The sequence below is a fragment of the Gymnoscopelus braueri genome (assembly GCF_963280865.1).
Source record: "Gymnoscopelus braueri genome assembly, chromosome: 7".
NCBI classification, from domain to species: Eukaryota; Metazoa; Chordata; class Actinopteri; order Myctophiformes; family Myctophidae; genus Gymnoscopelus; species Gymnoscopelus braueri.
This window is the reverse complement of record NC_137608.1, coordinates 53,310,620-53,325,060: the sequence shown is the minus strand read 5'-3', so window position 1 is coordinate 53,325,060 and position 14,441 is coordinate 53,310,620. Positions and strand designations below refer to the sequence as shown.

The 14,441-nt window shown below is 38.5% G+C and overlaps 1 protein-coding gene across 1 annotated transcript; it reads left to right on the top strand.

Moving 5' to 3' along the window:
* Window positions 1-431: 431 nt before the first annotated feature.
* On the top strand, window positions 432-6,836 carry LOC308089148 (H-2 class II histocompatibility antigen, E-S beta chain-like; the record flags this gene model as incomplete). The annotated part of the gene is made up of 5 exons (XM_080433715.1): window positions 432-621; window positions 1,744-2,016; window positions 4,812-5,025; window positions 5,573-5,609; window positions 6,720-6,836. The coding sequence occupies 5 exons, from the start codon at window positions 432-434 to the stop codon at window positions 6,834-6,836; spliced, it is 831 nt and encodes a 276-aa protein (XP_080289841.1).
* Between the last annotated feature and the right edge of the window lie 7,605 nt (window positions 6,837-14,441).

The window sequence follows — 14,441 nt, the reverse complement described above, 5'->3', positions numbered from 1 at the left end:
CACACACACACACACACACACACACACACACACACACACACACACACACTACCTGTATATTCAGTATGTTGAATGTTGGTCCAAATACATGAACATTAAAACAGATGTTAGAAACTGTTGTTGTGACATCATGAAATAAATCATTCTGTATGAATTACTTTCATAATACTACAAAACCAAAATAAAATAAAAAATTGAATCATTTTCAGTGTGAATAAAACGTTTGTTAGGAAGCTACTTTTAATATCCAACCTTTCACTTCATATAAGAACCAAACATGATTGTTTAACATGATGATTATGTGTTATTGTCACTGTGAAGAAGTTTGTTGTTGAATTTAATTTCATCTTTGTTTTGTTTTTCCAGTGTTCCATGAGTTGATTAAAGTCCTTGGCTGTTCAGACACAGTTAAAGACTCATATAAAGAGAGCATGTATGCACTGGATGGTGAAGTGTTGTGGTACGCAGACTACAACAAAGGGAAGGTGGTGTACCCTCAGCCTCCGTTTGTAGATCTAATCACCTTCACAGCAGCTTATGAATATGCTTTGAATGATCAGCACTTCTGCAAAGCCAACCTGGACACCATTCGCACTGCCTTGAAGAAACCACCAGTGAAAGGTACATGAATACTATTAACACAATAGTTATTAACTAAAACGGTTGAATGTATTTAACATGAATGAAAATGTTTAAACATGTATATTAAGCATTTTTGTTTTTTATGGTGAAATATTTTCTATATAATATTTATTTTTAGTAAAAATTAATATGTGCTCGAGGTGCAGATAATATGATTATACAACAGTTACCATCAAAATAAAACGTAAAATGTATTCATATTGTGAGGCATTTCTCTCTCAAAATAACAACTTTTCTGTGAGTGTTATCTCTGTTATCCTGTAAATACATGATGGGGTCTGACAGACAGACAGACAGACAGACAGACAGACAGACAGACAGACAGACAGACAGACAGACAGACAGAGTTTACGTCACATGGCCGGATTAACCCTTTGTGGAACCCTAACCCGTTTCGGTGGGGGTGGGGGGGGATTGCTGATGCGAGGAAAAGTTACGCTTTTCATCGGCGGGGCGCGTTTCACCGTCTTAGCGCTCCTCCAGCGCTACATTTAGGTGCTTTTCGGTATCAATACTGCGATCTAGAAGTACTCTGTTACAAGTAAAAGTCCGGAATTCAAAATTGACTTGAGTAAAAGTACAAAAGTATTGGCATCAAAATGTACTTAAAGTACCAAAAGTAAAAGTAGTAAAATGTTTGAAAATAGCAGATCTACAAGCTCGTAGCGCGGCACTCGGTGCCGCGCTATGAGCTTATAGATCTGCTATTTTCAAATAGCCCAGGTATAAAAAAGGGGTTATCCTGGAAATACATGATGGGGTCTGACAGACAGGCAGGCAGACAGACAGACAGACAGACAGACAGACAGACAGACAGACAGACAGACAGACAGACAGACAGACAGACAGACAGACAGGCAGGCAGGCAGGCAGGCAGGCAGACAGACAGGCAGGCAGGCAGGCAGACAGACAGACAGACAGACAGACAGACAGACAGACAGACAGACAGACAGACAGACAGACAGACAGACAGACAGACAGACAGTCCTTGTTTACTCAGCCACTCTAGTACTTGACAATTCAAACACACACAGTGATGATATTATATACAGATGATAATAAAACTGAACATTAATGACATTTTTAATTGTCTATTTCCAGATGGATATGTGTTCTATGTGGCTCAACGCTGTGTGTTTAACTCCAGTGAGCTGAAGGACATACAGTTCATACTGTCAGGTAATTTCGATGGTGATGAGATCACCAGGTGGGACAGTAGAGTAGATCAGTATGTTGGATACACTGAGTATGGTGTGAAGAACGCAGAGCGCTTCAATAAAGATCCTAGAGGACTGGCTGTGATGAGAGCAGAACGAGAGGCATTCTGCAAACACAACATTGAGACCTTCTACCCCAATGCTCTGAACAAGAGAGGTGAGCTGATCTCAGAGCAGCACTCAACACTCATCACCTCATAAACTATAACATGACATCATAATAAATCATTCTATTCAGAGATGATTAATGGTGTTAATATTGATCTGATAATGATTATAAAACATGACTTAATCTGCTGAGAAACATTTCAGATCCTCTTAAACACTTAAAGGGATAGTTCACCCCCAAAATGACTTTTTTTTTCTAACGATTAGTCACTCCATGGAGACTCGAATTCATGGATATTTATTTGTTTTTGTCGCATTTTTAAGACAATAATTTGATGACCGGCAGCGGTTCCGGTAGGAGACACAAAGAGTCTCCTTTGTATCTCCTACCGGTCCGCTGGTCATCAAATTATTGTCTTAGGAATGAGACAAAAACTAAACAATATCCATGAATTCAAGTCTCCATGGGGTGACTAATCCATAGAAACAAATATTTTTGGGGTGAACTATCCCTTTAAGCCTGATTTATACTGTATCCTAACAGGCTGTCACACAGTGGAAATAGCAGATCTACAAGCTCACAACATGTGGTGTTACCATCGTACACCGAGTATAAATGAAACATTTACAGTAGATCTATTTCTGAGTGTTTTCACCTACATACAGTGGTGGAAAAAGTACTCACATTTCTTACTTAAGTAAAAGTATCAATACTGCATTGTAGAAATACTCTGTTACGAGTGAAAGTCCGGAATTCAAAATTGACTTGAATAAAAGTACAAAAGTATTGGTATCAAAATGTACTTAAATTACCAAAAGTAAAAGTATTAAAATGTTTGAAAATAGCCGATCTACAAGCTCACATCGCGACGCGTTGTGAGCTTGTAGATCTGCTATTTTCAAATGGCCAAGGTCTAAAATAAGGCTAAAGTGGTTAATGTATGTTTTATAATATAATAATGTATATGTGCAAAGTAACTAGTAACTAAGGTTTTCAAATAATTGTAGTGGAGTAAAAGTACAATATTTGCCTCTGAGATGTAGCGGAGTAGAAGTGAAAGTATTGGAAATTGGAAATACTTAAGTAAAGTACAAATACCTCAAAATTGTACTTAAGTACAGTACTTAAGTAAATGTACTTAGTTACTTTTCACCACTGCCTACATATAATGACCTGCCTAAAATAGAGACACCAGGATTAATGTTTTTAAATGAACTTTAAAAAGAACCATGCAGGCTAAAACACACCTCTATACACTTCATTTACCCTGATTTTATATTTTAATTATTGTCTCTTGTATATTTTTAATCACTTTATTAATATTTTACAGGATTATGTGTATTGTTTTGTTTGTTTCTACTCTAGTTCATTAGAACTATTTTCATTAAATGATATTTATTGATTGGTTTATTTTTGTTTATGTAAAGCACTGTGTAACTGTGAATTATTTAGTATGTTAAAATTATATTATATAAATGCATTCTACTCTGTAGAAAACTGTAGACTATTGTAGAATCTACAGTATTCTATGAAACGTTGTTGTTGTCATCTGGTGGCCAAACATGACATTTACAGTTACAATGTAGGCATTTATCAGACGCTCTTAATCCAGAGTGATTTACAGTAAGCAAAGAAAACACAAGATAATACATTAAATGCATATAAATAGTAATCTAGGATCATAGGTAAACCAAGAACCTATCTTCAGTCTATACAGTATAATATAAAACAAATAAATAATCTGTACATTAAAACTATCCAAACTATAGGATGCCAGGTCTACAATTAACCTGACATCTGTCTAAATAACATGATATCTAAATTACATTTGAACCTTTGCATAAGCCTGCAAGGTCATCAAGGCTAGGTCTAGTGCTACAGGCTGAGGTGGAGTCTGAAGAGGAGAGTCTTCAGATCACAGCGGAAGATTAGGAGTGAGTCTGCAGTTCTGACTGCAATGGGGAGTTTGTTCCACAGTTTGGGAGCCAGAAGGGAGAAGAGTCTAGGACGTGTGGAGCGTTGTCCAGGGTGTTTTAGAGAAGGGAGAAGAGTCTAGGACGTGTGGAGCGTTGTCCAGGGTGTTTTAAAGAAGGGAGAAGAGTCTGGGACGTGTGGAGCGTTGTCCAGGGTGTTTTAAAGAAGGGATAAGAGTCTAGGACGTGTGGAGCGTTGTCCAGGGTGTTTTAGAGAAGGGAGAAGAGTCTAGGACGTGTGGAGCGTTGTCCAGGGTGTTTTAGAGAAGGGAGAAGAGTCTGGGACGTGTGGAGCGTTGTCCAGGGTGTTTTAGAGAAGGGAGAAGAGTCTAGGACGTGTGGAGCGTGGTCCAGGGTGTTTTAGAGAAGGGAGAAGAGTCTGGGACGTGTGGAGCGTTGTCCAGGGTGTTTTAGAGAAAGGAGAAGAGTCTAGGACGTGTGGAGCGTTGTCCAGGGTGTTTTAGAGAAGATTCAGACAGCTCCCCTGTGTTAGCTGATATGAGTGAGCGGGAGGGGTTGTAGGGTTGGATCAGGCTTGAAGATATGGGGGTGTCATACATTTGGTTGCTTTGTAGGCCAACATCAGTGTTTTGTACTCTGTGAGGGCAGCAACTGGGAGCCAATGGAGGGAGAGGAGAACGGGGGAGAGCCGAGAAACGTGAACATTTTGGCTGGTTGACCAAGTGTGTTGCGGCTTTCTGGATCATTTGGATCTAATGTGGATGATAAACAATTATTCATGATAATGACATGTTCCTATGACTGGTAATAATAATAATAATGATAATAATAATGATGATGATGATGATGATGATAATGATAATGATAATGATAATGATAATGACAATAATAATAATCTTCTTCATCCAGTGGAGCCCAAAGTGAGACTGAAGTCAGAGACTCCCCCTCGTCATGGTGAACACACTCACATGCTGAGGTGCAGCAGCTACGACTTCTATCCTGAAGTGATCCTGGTGACCTGGTGGATAGGTCAAGAACCTTTGACCTCTGGTCTCTCCTATGCCGATCTGTCTGATGGAGACTGGTACTACCAGTACCACTCCTACCTGGAGTACACACCCAGGTACACACCTAACAGACACCTATGGAAATACACACCTAATAGACACCTATACATATATTCTCTAAGAATAAAACAAGTGTTACTCACTTGCTGAAAATGGCCCATTAAATGGTAGGCTTATATTAAGTCTCTCACACACGCACGCACGCACGCACGCACGCACGCACGCACGCACGCACGCACGCACACACACACACACACACACATACACATACACACACACACACACACACATGAATACACACACAGGAATACGCTATAACGTGTGTATCTCGTTACTAAGTTTCTTCTGCCTCTTACCTTCCTATTTTTTCTGCAATGGGGAGGGAATAGTGGAATACACAATAAACACTAGAGCGGAGGAGAGCCCAGCGGGGCATTCACGCTCCTACACAATAATAGTCAAAAAATATATAACAAAGATCAACAGATCAATGTGAATAGAATCGCGGCGCGTTTCAGCATGTAGATCAGCTACTTTATTGTGTGTTTGTGTGTGTGTGTTTGTGTGTGTGTGTGTGTGTGTGTGCGCGCGTGTGCATTACAGATCAGGAGAGAAGATCACATGCATGGTGGAACATCCCAGCCTGACCGCGCCTATCAAGATGGACTGGGGTCAGTTATTGTAATCTACTGTATTCTACTGTCTAAATAGCAGATATACAAGCTCATAGTGCGGCACCGAGTGCCGCACTATGAGCTTGTAGATCTGCTATTTTTGAAAAATCGTGAACATTTGTGCAAATCTTTGAATATATATATTTTTAAGCGAACATTTGTAACTGTCAAATGTCTCTCAACATGTGTCTTCATTTTTCAAAAAAAAAACTATTGTTGCTATATCAGTGGTGCTCAAACCTTTTCTTGTCAAAGACCCCCCAAATGTTTTTGGCCGCTGATCCCCATCAAAATATGTTGTTCCAGGGACCCCCCAGAAGCAAATATTTAAGTTAAAAATGTTGTTTAAAAATATATATAAATTATATTCAAATATTTGCACAAATGTTCAAGATTTTTCAAAAATAGCAGATCTACAAGCTCATAACTTGGTGCCGCGCTATGAGCTTATTGATTTGATAAAAACAGATACAAGACCAGATTGACTTGATAAAAGCAGATCAAAGACCAGATTGATTTGATAAAAACAGATCAAAGACCAGATTGATTTGATAAAAACAGATCAAAGACCAGACTGATTTGATAAAAACAGATCAAAGACCAGATTGATTTGATAAAAACAGATCAAAGAGTCAGCATGATTTTATCAATGTGAAAACAAGACAGTTTTCTAAGACAGAACAAGCGCTGATGTTCTTTTTTACAAATACAGTTCTGAGTCTATGACTCTGTCCTAAGATACTTTCTGCACATTCCACAGCCTGCTTTATAATCATCATAGTAAAAGGTTGATTCATGTCTTCTAAAATCTATCATCATATCCTTTGTTTTGGATGTATTTATAGCTCTAAGAAGGACATGTCACATCAGGTGACAAACTCCTCAAGGACTGGACCAATAGGGTTGGACTCATTATTACTGAACAGACTCACAATGACTGTGTCGTCTGTTTATTGTTTAATGTAGCTTATTGTCAGATAACTCCATGTCAGAGTCAGTGAAGAACAAGGTGTTTTAATCTACTGTAATAATATGATATGATATCATATCATATAATATTTGTATTGTCAGATGACTCCATGCCAGAGTCAGTGAAGAACAAGGTGGCCATGGGAGCATCAGGTCTGGTTCTGGGTCTGGTCTTGTTCCTGTCTGGATTCATCTACTTCCAGTGGAAGAAACGAGGTGATTAGCATGTTTAATTAACTTATTTAATTAACATGTTTAATTAATTATTATACTACCAGTGGAAAAAATGAGGTCAGATCAACAGAGGATCACATGACATGTGGAACCCTCACAGAAATGCAAACAAACAAACAAACAAACAAACATGTAAAACCACAACCTAAACAGGTTTATATTGGTTTAGAACCATAACCGGTTTAGACCAGTTTAGACGACCTAGTTAGAGGTCAAAGTGTGTTCTATGTAGTCACATTTAACTTTAATACATCAGTGTTACATTTAGTCCTAAATAAGAGTCAAATGTTCACATTAGTTCTGATGACTGAACCCTAATGTTGGTGTGTTGTTGTATTATTGTGTTATTGTGTTATTGTGTGTACAATGTATGCATTTTATGTAGAAATACACACACAATACAACTTTTATTTGTGTGTCTGTTTTTTGTCTCTCTTCTTCTTCTATCAGGTCGTATTCTGGTGCCGACAACCAATGACGATCTTTAGACTCCTCCCACACACCCAGGTTCACTTCCTCTTTCTTTTTAATAAACTTTTTTTTGTATAAAGGTGTATAAAACTAGAAACCATACACAAAACAACATGCTTGTGTAAGAAGTGAAACAACTAGCCTGGTCGTGTGAATTCACATTATCATGTGTCTTCTGCATAATTTATCATAATAATGAATCTAATAATCAAATGATTTGTTGTATCAGACAACACTGATGACAATGTGGTCAGATGGGGGGGGGGGGGGTCCTCTTGGTAAACTAACAACTTGCTCATGATCTATTAACCATGTATAGCATAGTTTTAAATCATTAAACCATTAACAAACATTTGACAAGTTATGAGTAACACATTAACTGATCATTTGGGAATGATTAATTTACTATTATAAGGGGATGTTATTCTAAAGTGTTAACATGTTCACACAGTTAACACCTTTACCGCCGGGCCCGTAGTTCTACGGGCCGTTAAATCCAACGGTTAAGCGCCGAGCCCGTAGTCCTACGGGCTGCGGTCTTTTCGCGCATGCGCGGTCCGGGTGCACTTTCGGAATTTTTTTGATCCACTTCCGTTTCCGGTTTGATGACAGGAAATAGAATTATTTGGGATCCGGTTTCGACGATCACGCCCGCTCCCATTCTACAGACGAAACTGAAACTCAATTCTCTTCCTGTAGTTTTTTCTCCTCGCATTTCACTGTTTAACGTAATCCGCTCTAACTACAGTCATGGAAGTCCGTTTGACATGCGGTCTTCACTGGGAGATACAGGGAGATCTCGCGGACGTAAACAGACCGTTCACGGCTCAATCTTAAGGATTTTAACAAGATCTATGGCGACATGAAAAAAACAAAAAAACAACAAAAACACCTTGGCAGGTGAGTACATTATTATGAGATTAACCTCTGGCGGTGGATGTGTTAATACATTATAATTCTTATTGGTTTATTGTCTTTTCACAGAACACCTGGGTGTGTTTTCAGAGAAGCAGAGAGTCATCGCTGCCCTCTGGTGGAGAGAGGAGGAAAGTTGTGTGTCCATTCAACTTTTAAATACTCATAACAGCAGCACAATGATGACATCATCCTCCTTTTTTTACAAATGTGTCCTTTAAAAATGCTAATTGGCTAGCCAAGGCTAACGATAATTAGTGTGCGCCCATATCGTCAGAAAACACAAACATAATATTTCAGTTCTAAACTATATTGAAACATTAAATAAATGATCACACACACAATCAGAGTTCTTCATAACATTAATATTAATATCCATCTGAATGGAAGTCAGTCAGCCATGTTTGTGAAAAAGGTTTTATTATTTTATAATTGACCTTAAGTCATTTATTATATAATCATTTATAATGTGTGATAATTAATGTGTTAAGATTATTATGACATCACTGTTTCCCTGTGATGGGTGGACCTAAACCCTCTAGGGTGGTCTGAGGTGATGGGTGGATCTAGACCCTCTGGTGGTCTGAGGTGATGGGTGGATCTAGACCTTCTAGGGTGGTCTGAGGTGATGGGTGGATCTAGACCCTCTAGGGTGGTCTGAGGTGAGAATGGTGGACTGCCACAGTCTATGACATTAATGGGAAACGCTGATGACATGCAATCATTTATAATTGCATGTGCATATAAATCATTACTTAATATAATGATTTATATGTAATCATTCATATGTATAATGAGCAGGGGAGCAGATCTCATTACAACTTGGGGGGGGGGGGGGGCACAAACAAGGAACATTCTCATCAATAATATCACCAACACAGAGTTCAGTTCTTATTTTTGGATCCTGATTTGACTAATGATCAATACATCCAGTAATCAATACCTTCCGTTTATTATCAATATCTACTGTAAATGATCAATATCTAAAATGCTTATAAAACAGGGCAAGGCTTCCTGTCAGTTCATAAATAATAATTCATTACTCAGCACTAATTGAAGGACACATGGTGAAGTGTCCTAAATGTGTCCTATATGTATAAACTTCAATTTAATACATGTTCCATACATTCAGTCTATCCTGTCCCATCGTCCCATGAGGTTTTAATTATGTTAATTATGTTAATTAGGAGAATGAGAGCTCTGGTTTGTGACAGTGATGAGAGTCAACAATAACAGAAAGGTTGTGCAAACTTTACTAAAGTAAAGAATGAGCACGCCCTCGTCCTTTAGACCGAAAAGTAGATTTAGTCCTAACGTCTCAAACGCTTCTATTAATACCATCTGTCGCTTAGTAGACCAAGACTTTATGCACACTGTAACTCAGCCTTACCGTGTCTCCTATAACTTATTACCTACAGAGAAAACAGCACTGAAGGAACTTATGGACTCTAAAGATTTGGTCATTAAACCCGCAGACAAGGGAGGTGCTATCTGCACCCAGGATGCAGATTAATATAAAACTGAGATCCTCTCCCAATTGTCTAATGAAAAAGTCTACACAAAATTTAAATCCGATCCAACTGACTAATTTCAAAGGATTGTCTTACCATACTTGGAAGAGGCCAAACTTAAGGGCTGGATCTCTGAATCTGAATTCGACATTTTACATAACCAGCACCCAATTCAACCCGTTTTCTACACCCTGCCCAAGATACATAAATCTTTAGAGAATCCTCCAGGTCGGCCTATTGTAGCTCAGACCGACTCCTTGCTGTCTCCTTTATCTGCTTTTGTAGATATGCTCATATTAAGCCATTTGCAGAGTCTCTACCGTCATACATTAAAGATTCCACAGACTTTATTAATAAGATTTATAGCCTTAAAAATATCCCTGATGATGCCTTAATAGTTACCTTGGATGTGACAAGTTTGTATACTAACATACCACATGATGGAGGCCTAGAGGCATTGAAGTTTATATTGCATCGAGATGACTCGACAAACCCCCCAAATGATTTTATTATTGAATTGGCAAACCTCGTCATGAAACATAACTATTTCAAGTTTGACAATGAGTTTTATCTTCAGGTTTCAGGCACCAGCATGGGCTCTATTTGCGCCCCTAACTATGCTAATCTATATATGGGATATTTTGAGCACACTTTTGTTTCCAACCCGGACATCAACAGCCATTCGAATAGAATTTTTAAATGGTACCGGTACATTGATGATGTCTTTTGTATTTACCAGGGTAATGTGGATGAACTACTATATGTTTTTTTGAGACTGTTGAATAGTTTTGACTGTAATTTACAATTTACAATCGACCACAGCACAGAGAAAGTATATTTTCTAGATAAACGTGACCGCAATCTCCGAGACAACCTTGTCAATGCCTATTTTGCACAAAATAACCCAGCAAAGTCCATCCAAACACGTCTTTGCCCCTTACCAAATGGAAATTATCGTTGTGGTCATTATGCGCAGTGTAATAACACAACCAAACTAACGCACTTTAGACATCCACACACCGGAAAAAAAGTTTCCTATTAGAAGTATCATCACTTGATAGTGATAGCACCCATGTAATCTACATGATTCAGTGCCCTTGTGGTCTAGCATACGTTGGCAAAACTACCCGTAAATGAAAACAACATCAGTGAGCACAAAAGCTCAATACGCAGGAATGATCGCGAATATCCTGTCGCTATTCATTTTAATGATGCTAAACATGACATATCCTCTTTTAGATTCCAGGGAATTGTCCTTCTCCTAAAGAGAAGAGAAGCCTACTGGATCTTCACACTCCAAACACTGGCCCCAAAAGGCTTAAATGATGAATTTGTACTTAATGTTATGCTGTGATTAGTCAAGCGTTATTTGGATGGACTAGCTATGTAATAGACCTGTTCTTTTAATTTGTTGGAGTTTTGTGCCTGATTCGTTTATTTTTACCTTTGTTCTCACTGTGTGTCTTTTTATTATTATTGGGTCCACTAATATTATCTCTTTCTTTATAGATATTGAAGACCTGGCCCGATGACATGTACAGGCCTTTTCCTCTGCTATTCAGAGCCGTAATTAGTGTTGCCGTGACCCAGAAAAAAATGTATTTTGTGAATGGGATTGGTGTTGCTTTAATATGATGGTGGTGGGAGTGGCTTTAGGTCTGAGACTGCGGGTGCAGCCAATGGGTTGCATGTCCGATGACCTTCACTTGGGAGGTGTAGCCTTTAAAATGTTTGGTGGTTGATGTGTTCTGTATTGTCTGTCCTGATGAAGGTCTAACGACCGAAACGTCGATTTGACTCGATTAAGAATAAAGAGCTACATTTTTTGCAAGATCCAGATGGTGTGCGGGTCCTATTCTTTGGTCTAACCATCAGAGATCTCCTCCATAATTTGTACATTTTTGGTTTGAAGTTTTTATTTTATATTTTTCTTTAATTTGCTTGGTTTGAATGGAATGTCACAATATCAATAAAGGAATGAGAAAACATCATTGTTCTCTTCTATTTCACTGCAGGTGGGTTGCCAATTTCAGCCAATCAAGAGAGAGTTCCCATTCATCAGCTTCAATGTTATAGTGTTCCACTTTAAGTTTCATCACTTCCAATTCCACTTGTTTAATGTGTATCCTGTGTGAGTTCTCTCTCCTGATTGGATAAGATTGGTATCCCGAACTGAAAATGCATTTATTTAGTAAAGAGCTGGAGAGACATGGAGACTCCTGTTACTGAACAAACACTATAATAATGAATACTATCACAATATAGAGCTATTTAACACTGTTACTGAACACACACTCTATAGTAATGATTACTATCACAATATAGAGCTATTTAACAGAGCAGCAAAAGTAGTCCAGACCAAGTATTGAGTGCATAAATTAACATACTTTTCAGATGGTTGACATTTCTGTAATATTTTATACATTTGTTTTTTTTGTGTGTGTGTGTGTGTGTGTGTGTGTGTGTGTGTGTGTGTGTGTGTGTGTGTGGTGTCGTGGAATTCTGGATCAATCAGCAGTCGATGAGGCACATAGGAGTCGAGACAATATTCTAGGTGGTGATGATTATGCTTTATGTACATGATATCATGGGGAGAAGTACAATAACACTCATGTCAGTGGTACGGTAGTTCTGCCTGGAGCTCAGGGCAGAGATCATAGTTATACTGTAGCTGCTTCAAGGACAAACTGAACCATAACAAGATAGGCTGTACCAAAACAATAGCTATTAGGCCTAGTGGAGACATTTAGACTCTTACAAGCTGTCAAATATCATACTGTATTGTAGAAGTATTATAAGTGATGGTAAAATATAAAGGTTAGATATAAGCAGCCATATAACTTCTTCCTCAGTGGTCTCATGTAATATTGTAATATTTTGAGATATGGAATTTTGTGTTCACATTATGGAGTTAGGTTAATCACTGATATTAATTAAAACATCTTTCTTTTAATGCATTTCAACGGAAACAAAACAACACTCTGCATGAGAATGAAGTGTTAAAGCAGCACTATGTAGTTTGGGGTATCAGTGGACACTTTGGACACAAATAACATGGCAGTGACGTCTTTGACTTCATTAACTCCCATTACACCTAAGACAGGCACCCTCTGTAAATAGCTTTAAAGCACAGCTCAAGACCTATTTCTTCACTCTTGCTTTTAGTTGATTTTTAAATCTCTCTGATGTTAAATGGTAAATGGTGCATTTATATAGCGTTTTTATCCAAAGCGCTTTACATAGATTGTGCATTACATTCACCCATTCACACACACACTCATACACCGATGGAGGAGGAAACCATGCAAGGCACCAACCTGCTCATCAGGAGCAATTAGGGGTTCAGAGTCTTGCTCAAGGACACTTTGACACTAACTCTGGGGGAGCCCGGGATCGAACCGGGAACCTCACGGTTCCCAACCGGCCGCTCTACCGGCCACTCTACCCCTGATCCACTGCCCCCCCCCTTGTTATTCATGTCCTCACTGTTTTGTCTGATTCACTGCCTTTTTTGACTTTATTTGAAAGGTAAGGTAAGATTGTGATTTACTTTGGTTCAAATAAGTGTTAAACAGCTCTATATTGTGATAGTACTCATTGCTATAGAGTGTTTGTTCAGTAAAAGGAGTCTCCATGTCTCTCCAGCTCTTTATTAAACAAAAACATGCATTTTCAGTGGTCTCTCCTGATTGGCTTAAATGTTGTCACCTACCTGAAGTAAATATTCTGTTTACTAAAGACCTGGAGAGACCCCTGTGACTTACCCTACCTTTAATGTTATTTTATGCTTTTGCTTTTCTTTTTTGCTTTATTGTTAAATTAGTTGCACTTTTTCTGTAATTGTATTCTGGCTCTGTAAAGCATTTTGAGCTGCATTTCATGTCATGAAAGGTGCTATACAAATAAAGTTTATTTTTATAATTATTATTCATTACCCAAGAGTCTCTGCAACCATGATTGGTCAGTCTTAGCAATGCCAGGATGAAACTCCCCTATACATAGTAATACAGTGCAAGCCCCTAGCAGCGACCCCCCTGAGTCTATATATTTATGGAAGGAAGATTGCTATTGCTTAAACATGTAACTTTATACTTTTGTGGAACATAAAATGCTATATAGTTGTAAAAAAGGTAAATAGTGCTGCTTTAAACATTGATTTTTCAGTGTATAAAAACATCTCCTTTACTTGTATTTTACAGTTTATATTTATGTTACAGAATGATTGGAAAAGCAGTGCTCGTTTTCTTCCAGTTCACCGCGGGGGGGGGGGGTGGGGGGACGGCCTGTCAAAAAAATTTAAGTAAAGTTGAACGGTGTTGACGTCTCCGAGGTACAGAGACTAGGGGGACGACCACGATGATTTACCATTCTTTTACTCTGATGGCACTGAGTCGGCTGAAGACGACTTGGCAACGTTCAGCACGGAGACTCTCTGGCCTAAGCTCTCTCTGCAGGGCGTCTCTCATGGCTCACCTCACCTTCACCTCCGTCTGTGTGTGCTGCGGGGACATCAAAGCCTCCCGCTTGCTTCATCTCACGCCGAAAAACGAGTTGCACCTTTTTCAATTCGACTCGTTTTTCAATCATACTGTAGCATATATGCAGTATATACTGTATATATATATATATATATATATATATATATATATATATATATATATATATATATATATATATAAACAACCTTTCACAGTCTTC